The sequence below is a fragment of the Crassostrea angulata genome, chromosome 7 (genome assembly GCF_025612915.1).
Source record: "Crassostrea angulata isolate pt1a10 chromosome 7, ASM2561291v2, whole genome shotgun sequence".
NCBI classification, from domain to species: domain Eukaryota; kingdom Metazoa; phylum Mollusca; class Bivalvia; order Ostreida; family Ostreidae; genus Magallana; species Magallana angulata.
In genome coordinates, this window is record NC_069117.1 from 60,637,366 (window position 1) to 60,660,690 (window position 23,325).

The window sequence follows — 23,325 nt, forward strand, 5'->3', positions numbered from 1 at the left end:
GCTCTTTTATGTGATTCTGTGATATAATTCCTCTGAAAATTCCTAAGTAGACTCTAATTCAGCTTTCAATCGTTTTGTTTTCAAATTTCCAATCGCTCTGCGACTTCAACGGAAGTGGTGATATTCCACCAAGCTTCAATCATTTTTTTCAATTGTACTAGTGAATTTTCTTTACTATTTCATTTAATTATAATAAAAAGGTGTTTTCTTGTCAAAAGTAGTGTCATATTTATTTATTATGATATTCAAATACTTGCATCATTGTTGAACAATTTTTTGTTACGTCAAGTAAATCGGAGCGACTTTATAGGTCATCACAAAAATGAACGTATGAGCAATATTATCGTCATAATTTGCAGCAAATGTAAATATAAAAAAGAAGGTATCATTTTTGGATGTACTTCGGGATATAAATACGGTTTGGTACGTGATCAGGGATATGATCACGTGACCTACCCGTTGTCATGTCCCGATATATATCCAAAAATGATACCTTATTTCTTAAGGTATCTCACCCCTCACGTTTTGATTTCATTGCTTTCATTGATCGGTATATTTGAAATGAATATGATTTTATTTATTTAATCATCACAGAAAGATTATTTTTTCCATAATTACACAATATTCATAAAGATAAATCATTTGTGTTCAAGAAACAAACAAGTCTCTGGGAGAACAATTTTTTTCGTGCGGAAGGTTTTTTTTTAAACGAAAATGACGGAAACAAGCAATTTTAGAATTTCTAATATACTTTTCTTTTCATTATACGTCATTCATTATTCACATTTTTAACATTTGATAGGTTTGTAACATATTCTATAGGTTCTGTGCGATATGTACGAAATAAAATATTGAGAGAAAGATAGACGATTAGCATAAAATCATGCAAATACAGTAAACTCGGTTTTAGCGAAGTCCTAGGGACCAATGAATTTACTTCGTTATATCCGTAATTCGTTTCATCCGTATAACAAATTCATAATAATAACTATTGCGAATTCACTATGTACATGTTTACTTTCACTATACTATATTTTTTGCTAATTGAGGCTTATAAAAAAATAACATTACTTTGATACCTTAAATAATCGGATTGTGACTTGAAAAAATAATATGAATAAAAAAGCATTCAAACTATTATGTGTTAGTGCAAACTTTTTAAACTGTAAAGAAATTCGTTATAAAAGTGTTAAATTTCGCTACGGGACTCAATATCAGTTTGCTATATCCGTAACTGCGTTATATCCGAATTTATTATAACCGTAAAATTTGGCAAGGTTTTGTTAACATTTTTACCGGGGGCTCAAATAAACTTCGCTATATCCGAGAATTTGCTATATCCGTGTTCGTATTAAACGAGTTTTACTGCATATAGAAAATGACTGAATTATTTTAGCCAAATTTTGCGAGGATTTTACCTTTGAAGCCCTATATCTAAAATTTGACATCACTAACCCACATGTTTTATTATTTCAAAATGATACTGAATACATATCTAGGCAAACTGGATTAATTTTATAAAACTCTCGATATTAAATATATGCATAATTAAAAACAATATTTGAAGAAATAAGTTTGCTTGATCAAAAATACTCACAACAAATCCTAATCAGGCTAATATTGTATTTTACGTGTAAAAAGTTCAAATTAGCCAAAACTCAGAGGGATGAATACTGACACCCCCCCCCCCCCCCATTTTCTTTGTATTTTTTAAGAATGTTTTAAAAAAAACTTTATTTATTTTACAACGATTGATAAGCAAGTTCTACAACTTATATTAATACCTCTAATTGGCACGGATGTTAGTGCGAGGGGGTCATTGGTGTGGGAAGAAGCCAGAGTACCCGGAGAGAACCCACGTGTCGAAGCGGGCGACCGCCATACACTATCACATACAGCCACTGTCGATCACGAGGTTCGAACTCGGGTCGCAGCGGTGACAAGCGAGTGCGTTGCCACTAGGACACTTTTTCTACAGATTTCAATGATATATTTCCAAAGAGATTCTTGTTACAACAACTTTGAGGAGTGGGATACCGTCAATAACATAAGCTTCACTTTATAAGATAAACTTCATTAAGACAAACTTAAATTATGCTCTGTGTAAAAATTTATAGAATCACAAAGCAAAATTTTATTGCCATCGAATAAAAAAATGTATGTATTCTATCTGACTTGACTTGTTTTTATTATCCTTAAAGCATGATTTGATTAATAATACTCAACCAGTATTTGACAGGTTGTTATTGTTGGACTAATTGAAAGACTATCCACATTGAATGGAATTTAACCTTGTTGTAAACAGCAGAAAATGAGATCAACATTTGTCATGGGTATGGTATGTGTTCATGTAATTTAAGAAAATTTGTTTGCACTGAAATTTAATTTATCTCTCGGTTTCTTTTTCCTACTTATACCTATGACAAAACCAAGGAATATATTTAAAACATCTAATATATAAATGATAGCATTTATGGCGACACTGTTCTTTCTTTATTGTTCGTTATCGCTTTCATCACGAGTGAGATACTCTATGTCCCAAGACATTTAAGCTTCATCGATATGTGCCATGGCCGATAGAAATCTGATGACGAACCGCATGGTATCATTCTGATTCCCTAACACCGATCTAAGAACACATTTTTACGCCTTTAGGAATTTTGATACAATTTTGTTTGTACTTTTACCCTTCACGGAGTCTTTTTTTCTTTGGAAAATATCAAATTCTGCTATAAAAATAAGAAACCAAATGACGTAAAAGCATGCACAATGATTAAAATAACAGTGATATAAAAGGTACGACTTTTGTTAAAGTCTTTTAAAGAAAATGTTCAGTTAGAAAAACATATACTTTAAACATTTAGAAAGAACACTTCATTACGTATCATCCGGCGATGAAGGTTTGTTTATTATTATACTGTTTGATTTATGGAGGGAAAGGATACACAATCTTAAATGAGACCAAACTTCACGAGGATATATTTAAGAACTATGACAGGGGGCTCCGGCCAGGAGAGAATCGAACTATGCCCACAGAAATTGGTGTATTCTTCTATATGACCAGTCTCAAAGAGCTTGTAGAAAGTGACGGCAAAATCGGTATAGTAGGTACTCTTGGTTTAGAATGGACAGATGTTCGACTCGTTTGGGAGCCAACCCGTTATGGAGATCACCTTCATCAAACTACTGTTTTTGTTCATGCCATTTGGACGCCGTATATAGTCCTTTGGAATCCATATGATAAAATTAAATCCGTTCTTTCAAACAAACGTTTTTGTAAGGTCTGGACTGATGGATACATCCACTGCTTACCACAGAACATTTTGGAGGCTTCGTGCGATGCCGACGTTACATTTTATCCCTTTGATTCGCAGACTTGTACGTTGCAGCTATATGCTCCAGGATATTTATCTTCAGACATCACCTTCCGGCCCATATCGCCGACGTTTAAAATGGATTTTTATGAGGAGAATGGACTGTGGTCTGTAGAACGAACTAGGATCTATGTACACACTCAACAAATTGAGAATATAAACTTTGAAATTCTGAGATTGGAAATAACATTGCAACGAAGAAGCACTTACTACATAGTGATTCTTTTGCCAATCTTTTTGATAAACTTCATGCATATCTTGGTTTTTGCGTTGCCTAGAAATTCAGGTGAGAGAGTAGGATTTTCGATCACTGTTCTTTTAACCGAGGTTCTATTCCTTACTATGATTCAGGAAAAACTACCGGAAGCTTCTGAACCGGGTATATCATACTTGATCTATAAATTGTTGGTAGACTTGCTGCTTAGCTATTCAATAATGGTGGTAGTGGTGGTGTCGAGCAATTTTTATCAGAGAGAAGACGCCGAAGAACAAGAGGAATGTACAAAAACGGAGAGTGGATTCGCAAAGTTGTTATGCACGAGGAAACAAAGAAAAGGAGACAAACGTTTTTGGAAAGATGCTGCTGGAAAAGCCACTGACAAATTATGTTTGATTTCGTTTTTAATTCTGTTCGCATTAAACAATATAGTTTATTTTGGTGCAGTGGCGGCTAAAGCTTGATTTTGATTCCATAAGAAAAAATGTTTTTATTCGAAATATCTGATCGGTCTATTAATTTAACAGATACCAAGAACTATTTTAACAGAATAGATGAATGCTCGTGTTTTCAAAAAAAATTGCTTATACAGTTTTTGACACCTAAGACATCATATAAAAAAATACTTGGCATTTTGTTATAACATTTATGATAACAAATTTATATTTTGGCCATTACGCTTATTATTACAGTAATGCGATACTATAGGTAGCGGTCGAAGCCAGTATTCTTATATAAAGTAAATTTCTAAATATATATACTGGTATATTAAAGAAATAAGTAGCTTACAGTAGTTTTACTGTTTTCAAACGAGTATTGTATAAAAACCCTTTTTTATTGTATAAAAATGCAATAGACATTACCAATATAAAAATGAATTTTCATATATTGTATTCTTTATATGCTTCAACGAATGAATGTATGAACTTTCTTGCGCATAGTAGTTCATATCTAACTCATTCCCTAAAATATGCGCATCACGATTGGTTGGTGTCAATTTTACGATTTAACATTAAAACGAAACCACTTGTATCTTATGTATTTAATTAAGCCAATACATATGATTATATGCTCTATATTACATATCTGATACCTGTGGATAATGCACATGAAAATAAAGTATATAAACAATTTCTATCATTTATTTTCTCAATGTACAAGGGGCCAAGGTCAAGATTTGGCCAGGTTTTGCTCATTTGCAGGTAAAACTAATCCTTAAAATTGAGTGTCGTAAAAAATTCAATGCACATAAAAAGGCGAACAAACCAAGCCGGTCGCTTTGGCAAATACTGTAACCAGGGAAAGATCTGTAGTAAAAAAATATTTATTAAAACACACTGGGTTTTTTTCCAAACAAATGAAAGTAACAGATACACAGCAAATACAACAAAATGTCCAAACGTGCCACAGTTTGATTCAGAAAGCAAAACAACGAATTAACTGTAAAGCAATGAATTCTAATGATAAATAAAAAGAATAATTAAAGGCCGGAACAGCCACAAAGGCGTCGAGCAGACATTTTTTTTATAGAGAATGATATCAGTAAATTGATTCTCTGTTCTAATAGTCGTATATCTTTATGATTTTTTTTTACGATATCTTTTTAGAATAAAAAAATGAATTATGTTTTGCGCTTCTTTAAAATCAAAAATCAGTATATTTCCTAATAAAATAGGTAGTGATGCGTTAAAACTACAAAAACTCATCATGGTTACAAAAATCTAAGAAATTTCAAAGTTCAAAAAAATATTTTCTTTCTGCATTTAACAGTCTTTGAACTATTTTCACATGTTCATAATTTGAATACATTAACAGTGTGTACCTAATTATAATAATAAAACATACATATATTTATTTCAATTCCCGTTTGAAAGAAGATTTCTAAGGTATGGTTGTTTACAAGCAAATCCACAACACGTTGTATCTAAAATGTTTGACCAAACCAACTGCATTATCGTGTTTATTAATCGCAACATAATCACTAGATACGTTTATCGCTTACATTTATTTTGGAGACCGTGCCTGATAACATATAAAATAAATAAATAGATAAAATGTCAGCGATAATCTAAAATAATATTAAATGAATGCCTTCACCTCATTGTATTCATACGCCATTTCTTGACTAAGCAAATTTATACTTATGCAAGACGTTGCAATAACTAGGGAGGCAAAGTTGGGTTTTTGTACACAATTTAGTTAAATAAATGGAATAAAAATCTTGTAATATGTTTAATACTTTAAGGAACTTATTTCTTACACGCATTTAAAAGGCGGTGCAGAGCATGAATTTTTGGACGATTGCCAATCCAGACGATCGCCAGAAGGCTGCTGAGCATTAGCTCGACGCCTTAAAAAAAGTATTGAAGTGTTCTTTCAAGAGAGTCCACATATCTTGTTGAAAGTATAAACCAGCGTGAAAACCTATGCAGAAAGAATGCAAAGAGGCCAACAATTTGTTACTCAGTATAATTATATCAACATAGACCTTGTTGCACCCGGAGGCACATAGGACAAGGACTATGGATTTCCATTCTTCTTGGTTCTTTGCTATCCTTTCCGCTTCTCCTCAGGTAAGATTCATGTCCCTTAGATTTTTTTTCGAAAGTTCTATTCTTAGTCGGCCTTTCCTCCTTTTCCCTTCTGATGTCCATCTTCGTGCCACTCTTGTGATGTCGTTTGTTGGCTTATAATATAAATACGCTAGTACAAAAACACATTAGACCAAATATCATCCTAATATCATCGATATCGTTAGCTTACAAAAATAACAAGGGCCTTTAGGTCACATCGTTCACCTGGACAATAGTTCTCCTATTTCGAATCTTGTATTTTTAAGTTCGAATCTTAAACGAGCCTTCTAGGTGTAAATATATAAGAGTTTTACATTTTTTTCATATTTAAAGATATTAATTTGAAGGACACAAGAAGATTCAAGATACTAAATTTGAGATTCAATATTTAAATCAACCAGTAAAATACAGTTTTTCTATCGACATCAAACTGTTATAATGATGTTAGAATACGAATTGTTGCAGGTCTGTACATGCATAAGAAGCGTATCAGGAAATTTGCTTTTATTCAAAAATAAATTGCAAAAACAGGATACTTAACTTATTTAATCTAAATATGTAAATTATTTGTACCAAATTTCGGAAAAAAGGAAATGAAAACGCAGAAATGCATGAAGCGTATCAAGAATCTTGCGGTATACTCATAATGTACAAACTGCAAAATTAAGATGCTAAATGTTTTTAAACTAAAGATGTAGATTAACAGACAACCCATTAACAAAACCATAAATATAGTGTAACGTTTCTGAGTTCGATATGGGATTCGGCTGCTCTGCCTGAGCAAATCAAAGAGTGAATTAAATGATCTATTTCCTCAATCACAGATTTGAATTTGAAATATGTACAAATAATATCCCCCGGTTCTCTGTGGTGCACGCACTTCAAACTACGATTGCGTATGCGCTGCTCGGAGACAGGAGCGCACGCGCCGTTCCGGGACTGTAGCGTACTAACTACAGTCAACAAGCCAATTTGTATATTTATTACTCCAAATATACACCTATAGTCTCGAAAGCCTGTTACAGGCACGTAAGACTACAGACAGGTTATTCTTACCAACCTTAATTTCCTTCCTGGCTTCGATGTGTTGATGTCTCGGCCGTCGAACACAGACTCCCCGATCCTACTGATTTTCTCAGCTTATATACCCTTCGGGTATCACGTGATCAGCTGAGGATCGAATGGGATGAGTACATTAAACCGGAAGTTAGTCAGCACAATTCTACCACAGGGAACCGAAGGGATATTTTTGATTTTGATCATAACTTCGCTTCACAACCCACACCTCCGAGAAATGCGTCCCGCATTCTCACAAATCAATATCAAAAAGGAACAAGATTAAACAACACTATACATTTTTTTTTTCAATTTTCCGTTTATCTAAGACAGTAACATATATTTTCAGATGCACTACATCTAATTTTCAAAGCAAACATGTAAGGGTTAATAGTAACAACAGTGCAATATCTTTGCTCTCTAGCTTGAAATTGACCAAAAGTCATCTTACAACCACTCTTCATCTTCATGGACTTCTATCACCGATTCTCCACCAACTTGATACGATTTCTGAACTCGATCTAAGCGCCTCCTCTTAGTTCCTTCTGTCTGCGTGTCAACATTTACTCCCGTTGAAGTCAAGGTCTGGGTAGATGCGTCCACGGTAAGTATACCAGCTTGAACAGCAACGGCCCGTAAGGTGCTTGGTTTGGATGCAGAAGCAGTAATGGTGAGGTCTTTCGCTGCTCGCTCACGTGGAGTTATCATCGGAGTCGCAAAAGGACTTGGAGCAGTTGGAACAACGGCATCAGGACTCACTTTGGCCTTTGCTCTAGGAACATAAACTGGAAGTGGTCTCGTTGGTTTCCTCTTCGTCACTTCTGGGGTAACAGGGATTGTGCGCAGGATGTCAGATTCACCTACCACGTCAGAGAGACTCCCAGGATCCAATGATTCCCACTCATGATCAGACTCGCTTTCTGCTTGTACTGTTCCAGAACTACCACTGTGCCGTGTTCTCTCGTGTCTCTGCATATCGCTCTTCTTGTTGGTGGCGTAATCACACTGCGTACACTCAAATCTTTTCTGGCGACGCTTCCTTCCACACTCTATAACATGTTTTTCCCAGGAATTCTCTTCCATAATGCGCTCATTGCACATAGGACATCGGTGTCCCTCTTTTCTAGCAGTGGTCTTAGTGTTAACCATTTCCTACAACATAAAATAACAAAACCAAACATTGAATTCTGTCTGCTCACTATTTACACAATTTAAACAATACAGATATTATAACTGAACTATATTTTGTATTCTACCACAAAATCATCATGCCAAGCAGGTGCGCGTTTTTGGCGCAGGGGTCTACTTTTAAGGTCTGCGCTCGCGCTTTCTATATCATTATCACACAAATGCGTATTGTCATCAATAGCATGCAAGTTGTCAGCCTCACACTCTATTTCGTTTCTCTCCACTGACAGTTCTTGTTCTTCACCTGTCAATATCTGAGATTTACACTTTCGCATGCGATCGCAATGAATAACACCACTCTTGCCTCGAAATCCGCATGCTACTATGTAAAGAAAATCAGACAACTTTTTCTCTACGACGAAAGGACCTTTCCAAAACGATGTCAGTTTTGGCGAACAGCCGCTTTTTCTTACCGGAAAATACACATAGACCTTTTCACCGGGTTCAAACATAGACCATGCTACTTTCGCATCATGATATTTCTCCTGGCGTAGCATCTCTTTTTCTGTATGTTCTCTAACAATTTTGTGCGCGGTTTCCAGGCGTTCACGCAAAATCCATACCCACTGATTAGAAGGAATGTCTTTTATATCAGATGGCATCTCGTACATCAGGTCTAACGGAGTAGTCGCCTCTCTACCCAACATCAACATGTTTGGGGAGAAGTTAGTTGTCTCGTGCGCTGTGGATCTGTAAGCCATTAATAAATAAGGGAGATACACATCCCAGTCACGCTGGTTTTCTTGAACATAGGTACTGAGCATCGAGAGCAGTGTACGGTTAAATCGTTCCACCATACCATCTGATTTCGGGTGATAAGGTGTGGTACGTGTTTTTCTAATACCCAATAACCGACACATTTCAGAAAACAGCTTGCTCTCGTATTGGCGCCCTTGATCAGAATGCAGAACTGATGGTACGCCAAATCTGGCTATAACTTGCTCCATGATCGTGCTTGCTACGGTTTCAGCATCCATACTTTGTAGAGCGAAAGCCTCTGTCCACTTTGTAAAATAATCGGACACTACAAGTATATGGCGATTTCCTCTGTCCGTCTCTGGCAATTCGCACAATATATCAGTTGCAATCCTCTCCATTGGAGTACCGGAACCAGCAATTTGCATAGGAGCTCTTTGCTTGGATTTGGATTCTTGCGCATGGTGCATTTTTCACAACCGGAAATATACTGATGGACATCTTTCTGAAGCCCAGGCCAGTAATACTTTTGCCTTATTTTGGCCAAAGTCTTCGTAACACCTAAGTGTCCTGATGTATGGCTGTCATGGCACATATTAAGTACTCTCCGACGCTCTTCATTGGGTATAATAGCCTGGAATGTTTCCTTGCCTGAGGGTAGCAGTATCCATTTTCGCATTAACAGCCCTTCTTTTATGCACAGGCGATCAAATTGATTCCAGAGTGATTTCACTACAAACCCTTGCTGCGTTATCTTAGAGTTACAAGGTCTTTTCCCACTTTCAACCCAAGAACGAACCAACTGAATGTCCTTGCTTTCACTCTGTGCCTCTTTCAAAGTAAGGTCATCTTTCTCGCTCGAGTCTAGATCTGCGTACACAGTTCGAACTTTTTGCACTGTTTCAGGTTCGAAACCACACTGGGGACATGGTCTTCTACTGAGTGCATCTGCGTTACCATGCTTTCGACCAGGGCGGTGCTCAATCTCAAAGTCGTACGTACTGATCACTTCCAGCCACCTCGCCATTTGACCTTCCGGATCCTTAAATCGTAACAGCCATCTTAGTGATCCGTGGTCTGTCCTGATAAGAAAATGACATCCATAAAGGTAGTGTCGAAAATGCTTGATGAAGTGAACAACCGCCAATAATTCTCTCCTGGTAACGCAATATCGCTTTTCGGCTTTAGACAAGGTTCGGCTTGCATATGCAATCACGCGTTCTTTATCATCAATTTTCTGCGAAAGCACAGCACCGATTGCCGTTCCACTGGCATCCGTATCTAGTATAAATTGCTTTTTTACATCAGGTAATGCTAAAATTGGCGCACTGACCAATCGATCACGCATCACCTCAAAAGCTTCTTGGGTCTCTTTCGTCCATTGAAACTTCCTTCCCTTCTCAGTGAGTCGATGCAGGGGCTTGGCTATGGAAGCAAAGTCTCGTATGAAGCGCCTGTAGTAGCTGCAAAGGCCAAGAAAAGATCGAATTTCTGAGACATTACTTGGTATCGGCCAATCAGCAACTGCTTTTACCTTTTCCGGATCAGTAGCAATACCATCCTGAGATATTATATGCCCAAGGTACGAAACCTTCTTTGCAAAAAGGTTGCACTTTTTAGCCTTTAGTTTGAGACCTGCCTGTCGCAAACGCTTGAACACCTCTCCGAGATTTTCTAGCATGTCTTCAAACGATTTCCCGACAACAATTATATCGTCCAGATATACCAAGCACTTGTCCCATTGAAGGCCTGCAAGCACTGTCTCCATGAGACGTTCGAAAGTGGCAGGTGCGCAACACAAACCAAAGGGCATAACCCTAAACTGATATAACCCTTTGCGCGTAACAAAGGCAGTCTTCTCCTTGTCTCCTTTTTCCATGCCGACCTGCCAGTACCCACTGCTGAGATCTAGTGTAGAAAACATAGCATGCCCTGAAAGATGGTCAAACGCTTCCTCTATCTTTGGAAGTGGATATGCATCTTTAACTGTAACTTCGTTTAATCGACGATAGTCAACGCAGAAGCGCATTGTCCCATCCTTCTTACGAACTAGGACAACAGGTGATGCCCACGGGCTGATAGATGTTTCGATTACCCCTTTATCAACCATTTCATTGACTTGCTTATCAACCTCTTGAGATAAATGTAGAGGGATTCGTCGAGGCGCCTGTTTGATAGGACGAGTTCCTAGTTCAGTATTTATCTTGTGTTTCACAACATGTGTCCGCCCTAAATCATAGTTCGATGTTGCGAACAAATCCTCGTTTTTGTGCAAGAATAGTTCTACCTTCGAAAACTGCGCAGGAGACAGATTAAGTTTGCACCTGTCAAACAACTCCCGCAAATCACTGCGTAATCCCTTAGCACTATTTTCAGCCTCACCCGCGGAAGCATTTTGCTCTTCCACTGCAGTCATTTTTGCAATCAAAGTACCACCATGAATTTGCTGAACGCTCTCAGTGATATTCATGAGACAAACTGGCACAATATTATGTCCCTTTACCAAAGTTCGGCCAACCAATGCGCGTCCACTCTCAAGAAACTTTGGCTCGGCCTCTACCAAATAGTCTGCGGAACCAAATGTATTTTCTCCCGGTACCTTAGCCTGAATTACAACTTCACTTCTCGGTGGCAGGCACACATCCTTATTCGCCGTTACCCTATAGCACCCTAATGTACCTTCCCATGAGAAGCGACACTCCTCATTATTCAATTTCAGAGAACTTTGTTCGAAGTTTATATCTCCTTTGCATGCTCTAAGAAAATCAAGACCAAGTATCCCGTCTACACTAATATCCGCTACCATTAGTTTCACCGTTTCCCTTGACCTTCCTATCTCTATAACGAAATCGGCTTTTCCATGCTGACAAAGTCTTGAGCCACTGGCACTCGTTATAACTTGTCTACTCTCCTCTAATACGGGCTTGTCTGGTAGATTGTCATATATTCTCTTAGACAACAAAGTCAGGGATGCACCAGTATCAATGAGAAGTTTTGTTTTGAGGCCGTTTACTTCTGAATCTATAAAAATACCCGCTTCTTCACATAAGTTGCTTGCCCCTACATTTCCTTTAGAACTCTTTCGATTTTTTCGCCTCTGCTTACCGCGAATTCGACGCGCATTCCCCTCTTTAGGCTGCTCACTGCGTCGAGTACTACTGTCGCGCTCTCTCTTCAATTTGGGACAATTTCTACGGATGTGTCCTTCTTCTGAGCATTTGTAACACTTCACTTTCCCGCTTCTTTGTGTATTGGCAAATCTGTGACCTTCAAGAACGCTTTGATTTTTACCTTTCTCCTCAATGCGCTTCTCTAACGATTCTATCTTATCCTGAAGTGTCTGCATCATTTCAAATAAATCTTTGGACTGCGATTCATTCTCACTAGTGGGTTTTGTGAAGTTCACACTGTGCACGTGGCTTCTCTTTTCAGTCTTGTAATATGCGTCCAACTCAACTGCTAAGCGTATTGCTTCATTTAAATTCTGAGGTCTACTTTGCTTTAAGCGCAATCGCATGTCGGAATCTACCAGCGCATCTATAAATGCCTCTTTTCCAAGTGTTTCTCTTACCTCCATTAGTACTGAAGGATAAGCCAGACAAGTAAGTCTCCTAATTGCTTGACCTAGTTCTGTCAGTGTTTCCGAAGCTCTCTGTCGTCTCTCTTTCAATTGCGCACGGTAAAGCTCAGTTTGATTCGGCGGCGCAAATCGCTCCTCCAGTGCTTCAACCAACAGATTATACTGTTGTCCCGTCTCTGACAAGACATTCCCAAGCACCCCTTGCGCAGCACCTCGCAATGATACGGCTAAATAGAGTCCTTTCTCCCTATCAGACCAGTTATTAATGGCCGCACAAGCGTCAAAATGAGACTTGTAATCAATCCAAGAATGACTACCGTCAAAAGTCGCAGGTTTTATATTGCATTTTGTTGCATTCCTTTCGGTGGTGATTGACATTTGCGTAGGCGGACGACTGTTAAAACTCCTTAGCGCAAAGTCGTTATTTCGTCTCTGGCCCACAGAATCTGTAACTGTACTCAATTCACCTGTAGCTAATTGTTGTTGCGCTTGCGCTGGCACTGGTATCTGCGAATGCACTTGCAGTGGTAAATGGTGTTGCGCATGCATACGATTTTCTTGCGGCGCACTCGCCGTTTGTAGATGCGCATTTGATGCGTTTGATAGCCTATCAGTCACGGCTACCGGCGCATCCGCTTGATACTGTTGCGCACTTTCATAATGTGCATTCTGTGCAGAAGCAGGCTTTCGTTGTGCCATTTTTCTTAAAGTAACACCATCAATGTAACTACCCTCCGCCTGAGAGTTTTCCGTTTGCCTTAAATTCACGCTCACCACTGTTTCATTCGCAACTCCTTCAGGTAAGCATTCCCGAACTACAACTTCCTTGGGTATAGTAGCAATGCCAGAATCTCGCATCGATCTATTTCTCACTACTGGTGTCGACTGCTTTTCTATTTCAAGGCGCAATCGCTCACAACTCTGTTCAAGGAAAGAGATTTCCTCATCCAGCATTTCATCCATTGCGCTCATCATTTAACAAACAAACAAACAGTACTCTATTTTAACAACTAATTTTAAATGTGATTATTTCTTTTATTTGCCGAATCCCACCGCTCGCTGCCACCAAATTTTTGTAACGTTTCTGAGTTCGATATGGGATTCGGCTGCTCTGCCTGAGCAAATCAAAGAGTGAATTAAATGATCTATTTCCTCAATCACAGATTTGAATTTGAAATATGTACAAATAATATCCCCCGGTTCTCTGTGGTGCACGCACTTCAAACTACGATTGCGTATGCGCTGCTCGGAGACAGGAGCGCACGCGCCGTTCCGGGACTGTAGCGTACTAACTACAGTCAACAAGCCAATTTGTATATTTATTACTCCAAATATACACCTATAGTCTCGAAAGCCTGTTACAGGCACGTAAGACTACAGACAGGTTATTCTTACCAACCTTAATTTCCTTCCTGGCTTCGATGTGTTGATGTCTCGGCCGTCGAACACAGACTCCCCGATCCTACTGATTTTCTCAGCTTATATACCCTTCGGGTATCACGTGATCAGCTGAGGATCGAATGGGATGAGTACAGTACCGTCAACGCGGATCCCGTATCTGACCGCGCTCCCCCCGCGGTTATTTAATCCTTTCCGCGTTACACCATCGCGGTTAATTCATCGCGGTCCTCGCTGCAGCCATGTTTAAACCGCGGCGGTGTGACCTACCGTTGAACAAGGTGATCGGAGATTTTTACCTGTACGCTATTAGACAATAAGACGGCCACCTAATATTAAAGATATGTACTGATAATGTCTGATGAATGGCTTCATTTCACATTAAATGATTACGTATTAAATGCACGTTTTCAAAACTCTCTATTGATTTTTAAGAAATAATTATATGCAACCGTAACAGTTTTCATGTAACGGTGGATAAAGCTATTATTTCGAAGACATTTTATTTTTATCATTTTCTTAATATAATCTACATGTAGGATAAGATAAAAACTAAAAAAAAAATACCAATTTTTTAATGAGTTTAAACTTTTCCGATTCTTTAAATCCATATCAAGAAGTAGCACATCTTACGGCTTGGTCTCTCGATGCCAAAGACAGTAAATGTTATACTATAGTCCGTGACAAGCACATGCTTCACGGTGAACGTTTACCTTACGATCAACGGCATAAAATGAAAATTTTACTTTACTCTGAAAATACTACATGATATTATCATTTTATGTGTGTTGATTATAAATAAAGGTGCTAAAATATGTTGTAACAGTTGCGAATAACGTTTTTCGTAGCCCCCCCCCCATCTTGAACTTTTTATGACTGTCAAAGTAAACTGTATTTAACTTTAGTCCCAATTGTTTTACACAGAGGTGTGAAACCATCGCACTGACAGGAAATCCACTCTACGCTTGAACGCACAGAATACACAGGTATAGACTGGTGGGTCATCCGTGAAACGAGTGACCATAAGGATTTCTACCCGTATCAAACAATTTTACTAACAGTTACAATAATTATTGTGTCATTTTATTTCGTTCTTAAATTGTTAAACGTATTTTAAGATGTTCCTCTCCGCAAAAAAAAACCCATTAAAGCTTCAGTATAAACTAATCGAGAGAATGAAAATTAACAGAACGAAACTTTTTTCCTTTACCATGGAAGAAACGCGTAGTGCAGCTAGCAGGCTGATTTGATTGACAGGTGTAGCACGTGGACTCTAAACTGCATGTTGGATTCAATCACAATGTACCCTATTATTATATGAATATCAATTTATGAATATCTAAAATTGGTATAGTTCAAATGAAAGTAGGTAAATTACGCCTTAAACTCTCTCTCTCTCTCTCTCTCTCTCTCTCTCTCTCTCATATGAAGATCATAAACAGAATATTTGCATCGACGACACTCTGTAAGCAAAATACTGGCAACATGAAAATTCAAATGTGTTTCCTGTTTTTCTTAAAATGTGTCAAATAAACAACCCAAGCACTGACAGGAAATCGTTCTCCGCTTGACTGCCCATAATACACAGGCCTGAGACAAGTCCGTGTATAAAATCACATGGTGATCGATGATCCCCGATCAACCAGTACTTTACCATAACGATATTGTGAACAAATTAGTTAAGTCTTTCACTGTGTGTATGTCCACTTCTTTTTAATGAATTAAACAGTCATCATATTTGAGGTCAAACTACTTGACATTGTACTACCTCTTATCTAAAGTAAAGCAGTAATTTTAATTTAGTAGTATAAATGCCTAGCGGGTATTTATATGAAAACTTTACCTGTATCTTGTTCGCTTCATTAACTCTTAATAAGTTTACTCTTTATAAAGAATGTGTATATACACAGAATAACAACACAGAAAAGTTGTTTCACACATTTATCGCAAGATGAAAAAGCTTTCAAAAATGGGAAACTTCAATATATTTTAAATTTCACAGCATAGCATGTAAAAAGTTCGTCATAATGACAAGTAGTTAATACATGTATCATAAGACACACACAATCTCATTACACACACAAGTAATACATGTATCATAAGACACACACAATCTCATTACACACACAAGTACGTGTACGCCGATCGTCTCTAATCCACAAAGTCAAAAACGTCGTCATGGCACTCGGTCAGCTGAGGGATAACGATGGACTTCCTCTTCAGACGCTTATCGTTCCTTCTCAGGCACTCGTTTATCTTTGGAACAAGTTGCTGTCCTTTAAAAAAGGACTACAATACGTGGACCATTTGCATGTGTTTCCAACGAAAACGTGAAAGACTTAAGATTATCAGAGATTCCAGCGACTCTAGCCCTCTGCTTTTAACCACTAAATTTGTACGTTGTAATACGTATACATGTATGTATAGCCCTGACTTTTTATATCAGAATTTAAAGGATTCATACTTCTATATAATAATTTTGATTTATCTATGAATGAAGTTTGCATGTATAGTATCAGGCATTCGGTGAATTCTACTATTTGCGCACACATTACGATTCGCACTACTTTGTTAACTATGCAGTGACAGCTCTGTGTAAATTAAAAATTTCATATTTTGATGCATTTTTCTTGAGATTGAAACTTTTATAGTGACATAATTATTCAATCAAACTTAAATGCTGAAAAAAATTTAATCGGAAAGTTCTCTAGCCTCGACTACTATAAATGTATCCCCGAGTACCCAAACTCCGTCACCATAAGCAGAAAACCTTTCGCGTTTCTCTGTAAATTATTTTTTGTGGTTTTTATCATTTGCAATCACTAAATATAATTTGAAGCAATATAATTTATAAAATTATTAATAAAAATATTTTTATTTTTATTCAAATTAGCCCCCTGAATACGACGTTTATCACGCGTGCCTGTTATATCTTATGAACCTAACTCCGTCACCCACATGCTCTATGATATGGCAGGGAATGAAGACACATTAAAAATTTAGTTAAAACTCAATTTGTATCTAGGCCAAGTTATAATAAGTAAAAATGGTGCATACAATTTAAATTGTATTTAATTTCATCGAAATGAAATGATCGCCAGAATAAAAAACGGGTCCATGTAACAGCATTCACAAAGGCCTTTTCAGAATGTATGGATGCCGTTTGATTTATGTCCTTACATATTTCAAATATTTTATATCATTAATGAATATATTACTTATTATATTATTTATTTATTACTTTTTTAGAAATGTAGCACATTCTAAATAACGATATACCGGATATATCTATACCCTGTATAAGGCAAAAGTATCGGCATGAGCGATTTGACGTTATCATCAAGAGTAGTGCATAAAGGCTATTGCGGACTGAAAAAAATGTATTAATAACCTAAATCAAATATGTATTACATGTAAAATGTTTCATCTTGACCTCTCTAAAAACGGCTGACCACCGTAAATGATCGAATGGGCCCGCAAGTCAGAAATATCGATATTTTAGTGCACCTGTGAAAAGGTTTTAGCTGATTTCACTCATAATGGTGCATAAAATGAACAAGGTTTAATTCTCTTATTCTTTGACACATTCTTAAATTTAACCGTTGCAAATTGTTGACATTTGATTAAAGATTTTTGACATGTAAAATATGACGTCATAATCGTACTTGATTTCAAACGGCGAGGAGTTTCCCGAAAGTGACGGAGTTAGGGTAGTGACGGAGTTAGGGGGCTATGCGATATATTTAAGTTACATGTGTATTCGGAAAACAACGAAACATTGCAAATGATGCTATTTGATGCATGTTGTAGTTTCGGCATAACATTAACTTATTTCATAAAACTGATAGTTCATATCACATGCCAATCATTTCTTTAAAAGGAATACTTTGTTTCTGTACTGTGCGCCTTTGAACTTATGTGTGCATATGGCACGAAATCCCGATCCCGATCCAGATAAACGTGTTAGCCTGGTTCCCTGAGCTACCCATTACGCACAGGAACCAAGCTAGCTCACGCGCAGGCTGAATTTTCCCCATAGCATCCGGTTTAACCTCGCTTATATATTTTCTGCGTGGACCTCAGGGTCCACGCAACCACACGCTCCCTCCAAGCTTCGTGAGACTGGAACTCTGGGAAGAAATACACAACGTACTGTTTCACCACCTGTTTCCTCACTGGATCCAGTTCTTTCTTTGCTAACTTCCCGCCTCCATACCAATTATACTCGTATCGCAACTGTCCTTCACCGAACAGTTCAGGAAACAGTTTCCGTGTAAGGTTCACCGCGAAGTTGCCGGCATTCCTGGACTCCCGGACAAGGACGCGAAGTTCAGAGTCATCAATCTTGAATTCCGGAGGGATTCCTTCAGTTGTGGGCGTTGATGAAGGGGTCTCTTCTGCGCTAGTCTGGCTGTGCATCGCCGAATTCAGCTGCGTCAAAGTGTTGTCGCTGGACTGCCTCCTTATAATGTCAATAATGATGTTTGTATTGGCAATGGCTGTTGTCAGTAGAGTTTCTAGATGGGTTGTGCGCCTGTTGGTGGCATCTATCTTCTTATTAACAATGTCGACGGATTTACGCAGATCGGACACTTCCTTCAAAAGCCCGCCGACGAGAGAGTCACTATCACTGGTGGATAACCGGTGCGGACGGAATCTCACGACTGGTGTAGAAGCTCTCGGAGTTTGAAGTCCTATGGGCACAGATGCAGGCACAGCAACAGGCGGAGTCTGTGGTCCAGTTGGCACAGATGCAGGCACAACAACGGGCGGAGTCTGCGGTCCAGTGGGCACAGATGCAGGCACAACGACGGGCGGAGTCTGCGGTCCAGTGGGCACAGATGCAGGCACAACAACGGGCGGAGTCTGCGGTCCAGTGGGCACAGATGCAGGCACAACAACGGGCGGAGTCTGCAGTCCAGTGAGCACAGATGCAGGCATAACGACGGGCGGAGTCTGCGGTCCAGTGGGCACAGTTGCAGGCACAGCAATGGGGAGAGTCTGTTCGTTTACAGTTGGAGGGGAACCTGATGTAATCATTGAAGCTCTGGGTTTCCCTGACTTTGTCTGCAATATATTAAAAAAGAGTTGCATTATAAATGAAAATAAAGTGCCATGCTATGAAAAAAAACCAAAATATACACTTATTATTAAGCCACGTGGGGGTGGGGGTGGGGGGGGCTGTCACACGCACGACAACACAAAGTTAATGTCAGTTACACAAATTTAAATATGATATATTTTAATTAAATTAAGTAAGGTAAGTTAAGCAATCTTTTGAAATATCATTAGAGATATTGTATTATCTCGCACATACCCACATTACAAATGGAATACACGCATTTCGGAGATTTTTACATGTTATTTGAATAGCTGGAGAAAAGAAGACTATGGCAATTGTACATATCTATAGTCTGTTTAATAATTAACCAGCAATTAGGTAAGAACTACTTATTTTGTGAACATTATTTATTTTTTATTCAATATTATTTCAATAAATCAATTTTTCTATAAACGTAAACTACTATCTTTATTTTTGTAATTATTCAAAGGTTCCAAATATCTTTTTAATTTACTGCTTAACATTTTTTGAATACAGACTATAGACAGGTAAATTTTAAGGTATCACATTTGGCTGGAGGCGAGAATACGAGGTGGGGATGACCCCCGTTTTTACCGTGGGTAGACCTAACAATTACATAATCTTGTGTAATATCCTTAAGCGCTTAGCACATTAAATCAACTACTTAATGATTTCAGTGTTGTAATTAGGAAAGATGGGTCGGATAAATCATGAACTTAAACTGCGCATAGTTAAGATGCACAAGGACGGTTTTTCGGTTGCTGCAATTAGAAGAGAAATGCGGTTCCTTGGGTACACAGTTTGTCGGGACACAATATCTTACTGGATTCACAAGTACCAGATCGGATTGTTTGGGGACATTTGTGAGTCTGATATTCCGCAAGTGTCGACATGTGTAAGCTTAAGAGATGCCGAACTGATAAAGGAGTGTATCGCTAAGGATTGCACGGTTTCGAGCACAGAAATTCATCGAGTGTTAAAAGAAGATGGTGCGAGTTTTGGACTAACCACCACTAAGAGGGCTATTGCTGCAAGTGGCTATACTCATTCGAAACCAAGATATGGACAAATGGTCCGTGATGCTAACAAACTGAAACGTGTTGAATTTTGTGAACGATTAATTGCGGCAGATGACACTTTCGACAACGTGATATTTTCGGATGAGTGCTCCATTCAGTTACATCAGAACAAACTGCACAGTTACCGTCAAAAAGATGCTTGTGCCGCAGTGTTACCGAAACCAAAACATCCACTCAAGATACACGTTTGGGCTGCTATAAGCAAACGAGGAGCTTCAAAAATTAGACTTTTCGAAGGGATAATGGACTCTACATTCTACGTGGAGAACATTTTGCGCGATGCACTGGTGCCATTTATCCAGTCGAAGTTTGGTGGAAACGACGGACACAGGTTTCAACAAGACAACGACCCGAAACACACGTCAAAGTTGTCCAAGCAATTTATGGATGAGAACCAAATAAATTGGTGGAACGATTGGCCTGCAGGTAATTATCTAATTTGTAGATTATGTTAATACATAATTTAGTTTTTTTAATTTAAGTTAGTATTCTGTTTATGACTTGTTTATATGCACATTGTTCAAAGTATAAATAAAAATAATAATTAATGAAATTATTTCTAGTAATAATTTATTATAATATTTTTTTTTTCATTTATCAATGATTATTTTCTTTTCAGAAAGTCCTGACCTTAACCCCATCGAAATGGTGTGGAACGAGTTAAAGAGATGTGTTGCCAGGGAAGCCCCGAGGACAAAACAGGAGTTGCAAGAGTGCGTTGTGCAATTTTGGAGGACCGAAATGACTGTGGAGAAATGCTGTGCCTACATTGACCATGTGTACAAAGTTGTGCCAGTGTGTGTGTTGATGAAGGGGAATGCAACCGGTGATGTGCCAAAAAAACTGTTCAGTGAAAGATCGCGAGGGAAAAGCATCGGGCACTTCAACAACTTGCTGACATCAGACAAGGACGTTTGTGCAAGGGCCAGTAACCTTCTTCAACCGTGGATGTGAAATTGTGTATACTGTGCTCGTAATGTAGAACAAAACTTTTGACTGTGATTTTGTGTGCAGTTTGTGATTAGGTATAAAACTCAATCAATTGTTATTTGCAACAATTTAAACAAATCATTATGTCCGTTGACGGCGAGGTGTTCTTGTAGAAAACAATCGTTAAATGTGAATTTTGTGGAGATCAATGTTTAATTATATGTATCATGTGTATGAATGAGTAATAAATATTTCTTTAAATCCATATGTACAAGGCTTTAATGTTGGTTTTTGACAAGATATCAACATTTAGATCGGGATCGGGATTAAACATTTTACACCAATTTACATGCATGAATATGTGGTAGCAATACAATAATTTAAGTAAATAATATTTATTAAATTTATATAATAAAATGAAGAAAAATATAAAGTTTACAAATGCATGCATGCATAACTATTTGGTAGCCTTCTTCAATGTATATAAATCAATTTTTATAATTTTCAAGTACTAAATATAAATGAAAACAAGACTGCTTAATCACTGACTAGTCTTAACGGATTAGATCAATTTACTCTTATAACAAAAATTATGCAAGCGGGTCAAAATTCCATGTCTGGTAAAATAAATGAATAAATAATATAATCATTATAATTAACAATCGTTAAATTCTTTATCTACGTCGTTTATTACTATTACATTTTAAGTAAAGATATAAAAACTAACGAAGTTGAAAAATTTACTTACGAAAGACATGGTGGTTTTCTGACGCTTCGGTGCTGGGGTTGGGGGTGATGGAGGTGGTGATGGCGATAACGGGCTTGCGGGAGGTGTTGGGGATGAGGGCTCAGTCCTGGTCTCCAACTCTCTCATCTTCACTCGAAGTTCCTGGTCGGATCCGGAATCAAGGACAACGGCTCTGTCAACTTCTTTGGCCCGGCCCCACTGAACATCATACTCCTCACCAACAGTGATCGTAATGTCACTCTCACATCGGAAGTATGCACGACTCCGCACTTGAAAATTGTCATCGCACAAGTACCGCACAAGAAAATGTCTATCTTCACGCACACTAGAACGCCTAGCCATTGTTTTATGAAAATCACAGAATATACGTGTATATATCTTTTCAGGGCAACACTTAGTTTAAAACTGAATAAAACCCGTGCGATGTGAAGAATCATACAATTTTAATTATGAGTACCTTTTGTGTTTTAATTAGGAGAACTGATTTTCCTTTGAACATTTAATTGTGAGCATGTGTTTTTATAAGGCTACAACTAGTCGGTCTACAGAGCTGGTTGAAATCAATTTTCCGAACAAATTATAAAATTTTTATCAAAACAATGACGCTTGTTACAGCAATTATAAGGACGTGATTTTCCATAATATGAGCGATTAAGCCACTTTTAAAATTTGAATGAATTTTTAACGGTTTGATAGGATAAAAAGATAAAATGATATTGAAAATAAAAATATACATACCTGAATAATTATAAAGTAAAATATTTAATTTAAGTAAATAAGTCTTATTAATTTTACATTTTTTTTGTTAGATTTTAAAATTTAATTTAATTGTATATCGATATATCAATAAGTTAGTAAAGCATAATTTTTCAACCACCTGCGGGTATGGCCCAATTTTCCTTGGATTGTACAGATAACAGCTTTAAATGATTAGAATTAAAATATTATCCCAGTATTACCAAATAAACAGCTAATATTCAAAAAAAATATTTACCTTCAAAATATGTGATTTTCTATAAAAGGATCATGATTATCTTTATGCATTTGTTAACTTACATTTACGTTTAATGCATGTTATATTTTTTTTAATCGAGGGAGATAACTCGTGTTCCTTGTCGATACTTTTTAACACCTGTAATCGATCGTTCAAACCGCGGGGGTGTTGTCATTATAGGTGATTGAACCGCGGGGGCACGCGGTTTTTACCTGAGACAGGTGTTTAAACCGCGTTGCAATTTGGACCGCGGGGGTGCGCGGAAAATACGGGATCCGCGTTGACGGTACTGAACATTAAACCGGAAGTTAGTCAGCACAATTCTACCACAGGGAACCGAAGGGATATTTTTGATTTTGATCATAACTTCGCTTCAATAGATACACTCGGTCTCAAAAATATTTAATCA

The 23,325-nt window shown here is 37.7% G+C and overlaps 2 protein-coding genes across 2 annotated transcripts; one reads left to right on the plus strand and one right to left on the minus strand.

The window, feature by feature from the left end:
- The first annotated feature begins 2,785 nt into the window (after positions 1 to 2,785).
- LOC128155642 (acetylcholine receptor subunit gamma-like) lies at positions 2,786 to 4,724 on the plus strand. Its single transcript, XM_052817454.1, has one exon. The coding sequence runs from the start codon at positions 2,895 to 2,897 to the stop codon at positions 4,053 to 4,055; it is 1,161 nt and encodes a 386-aa protein (XP_052673414.1). The 5' UTR covers positions 2,786 to 2,894; the 3' UTR covers positions 4,056 to 4,724.
- An 11,509-nt stretch (positions 4,725 to 16,233) lies between these two features.
- LOC128191428 (mucin-2-like) lies at positions 16,234 to 22,799 on the minus strand. Its single transcript, XM_052863482.1, has 3 exons — positions 21,923 to 22,799; positions 18,183 to 19,149; positions 16,234 to 16,358 (listed from the first exon to the last, which is right to left on the minus strand). Exons 1-3 carry the CDS (start codon positions 22,262 to 22,264, stop codon positions 16,234 to 16,236), a joined length of 1,434 nt encoding a protein of 477 aa, XP_052719442.1. The 5' UTR covers positions 22,265 to 22,799.
- Between the last annotated feature and the right edge of the window lie 526 nt (positions 22,800 to 23,325).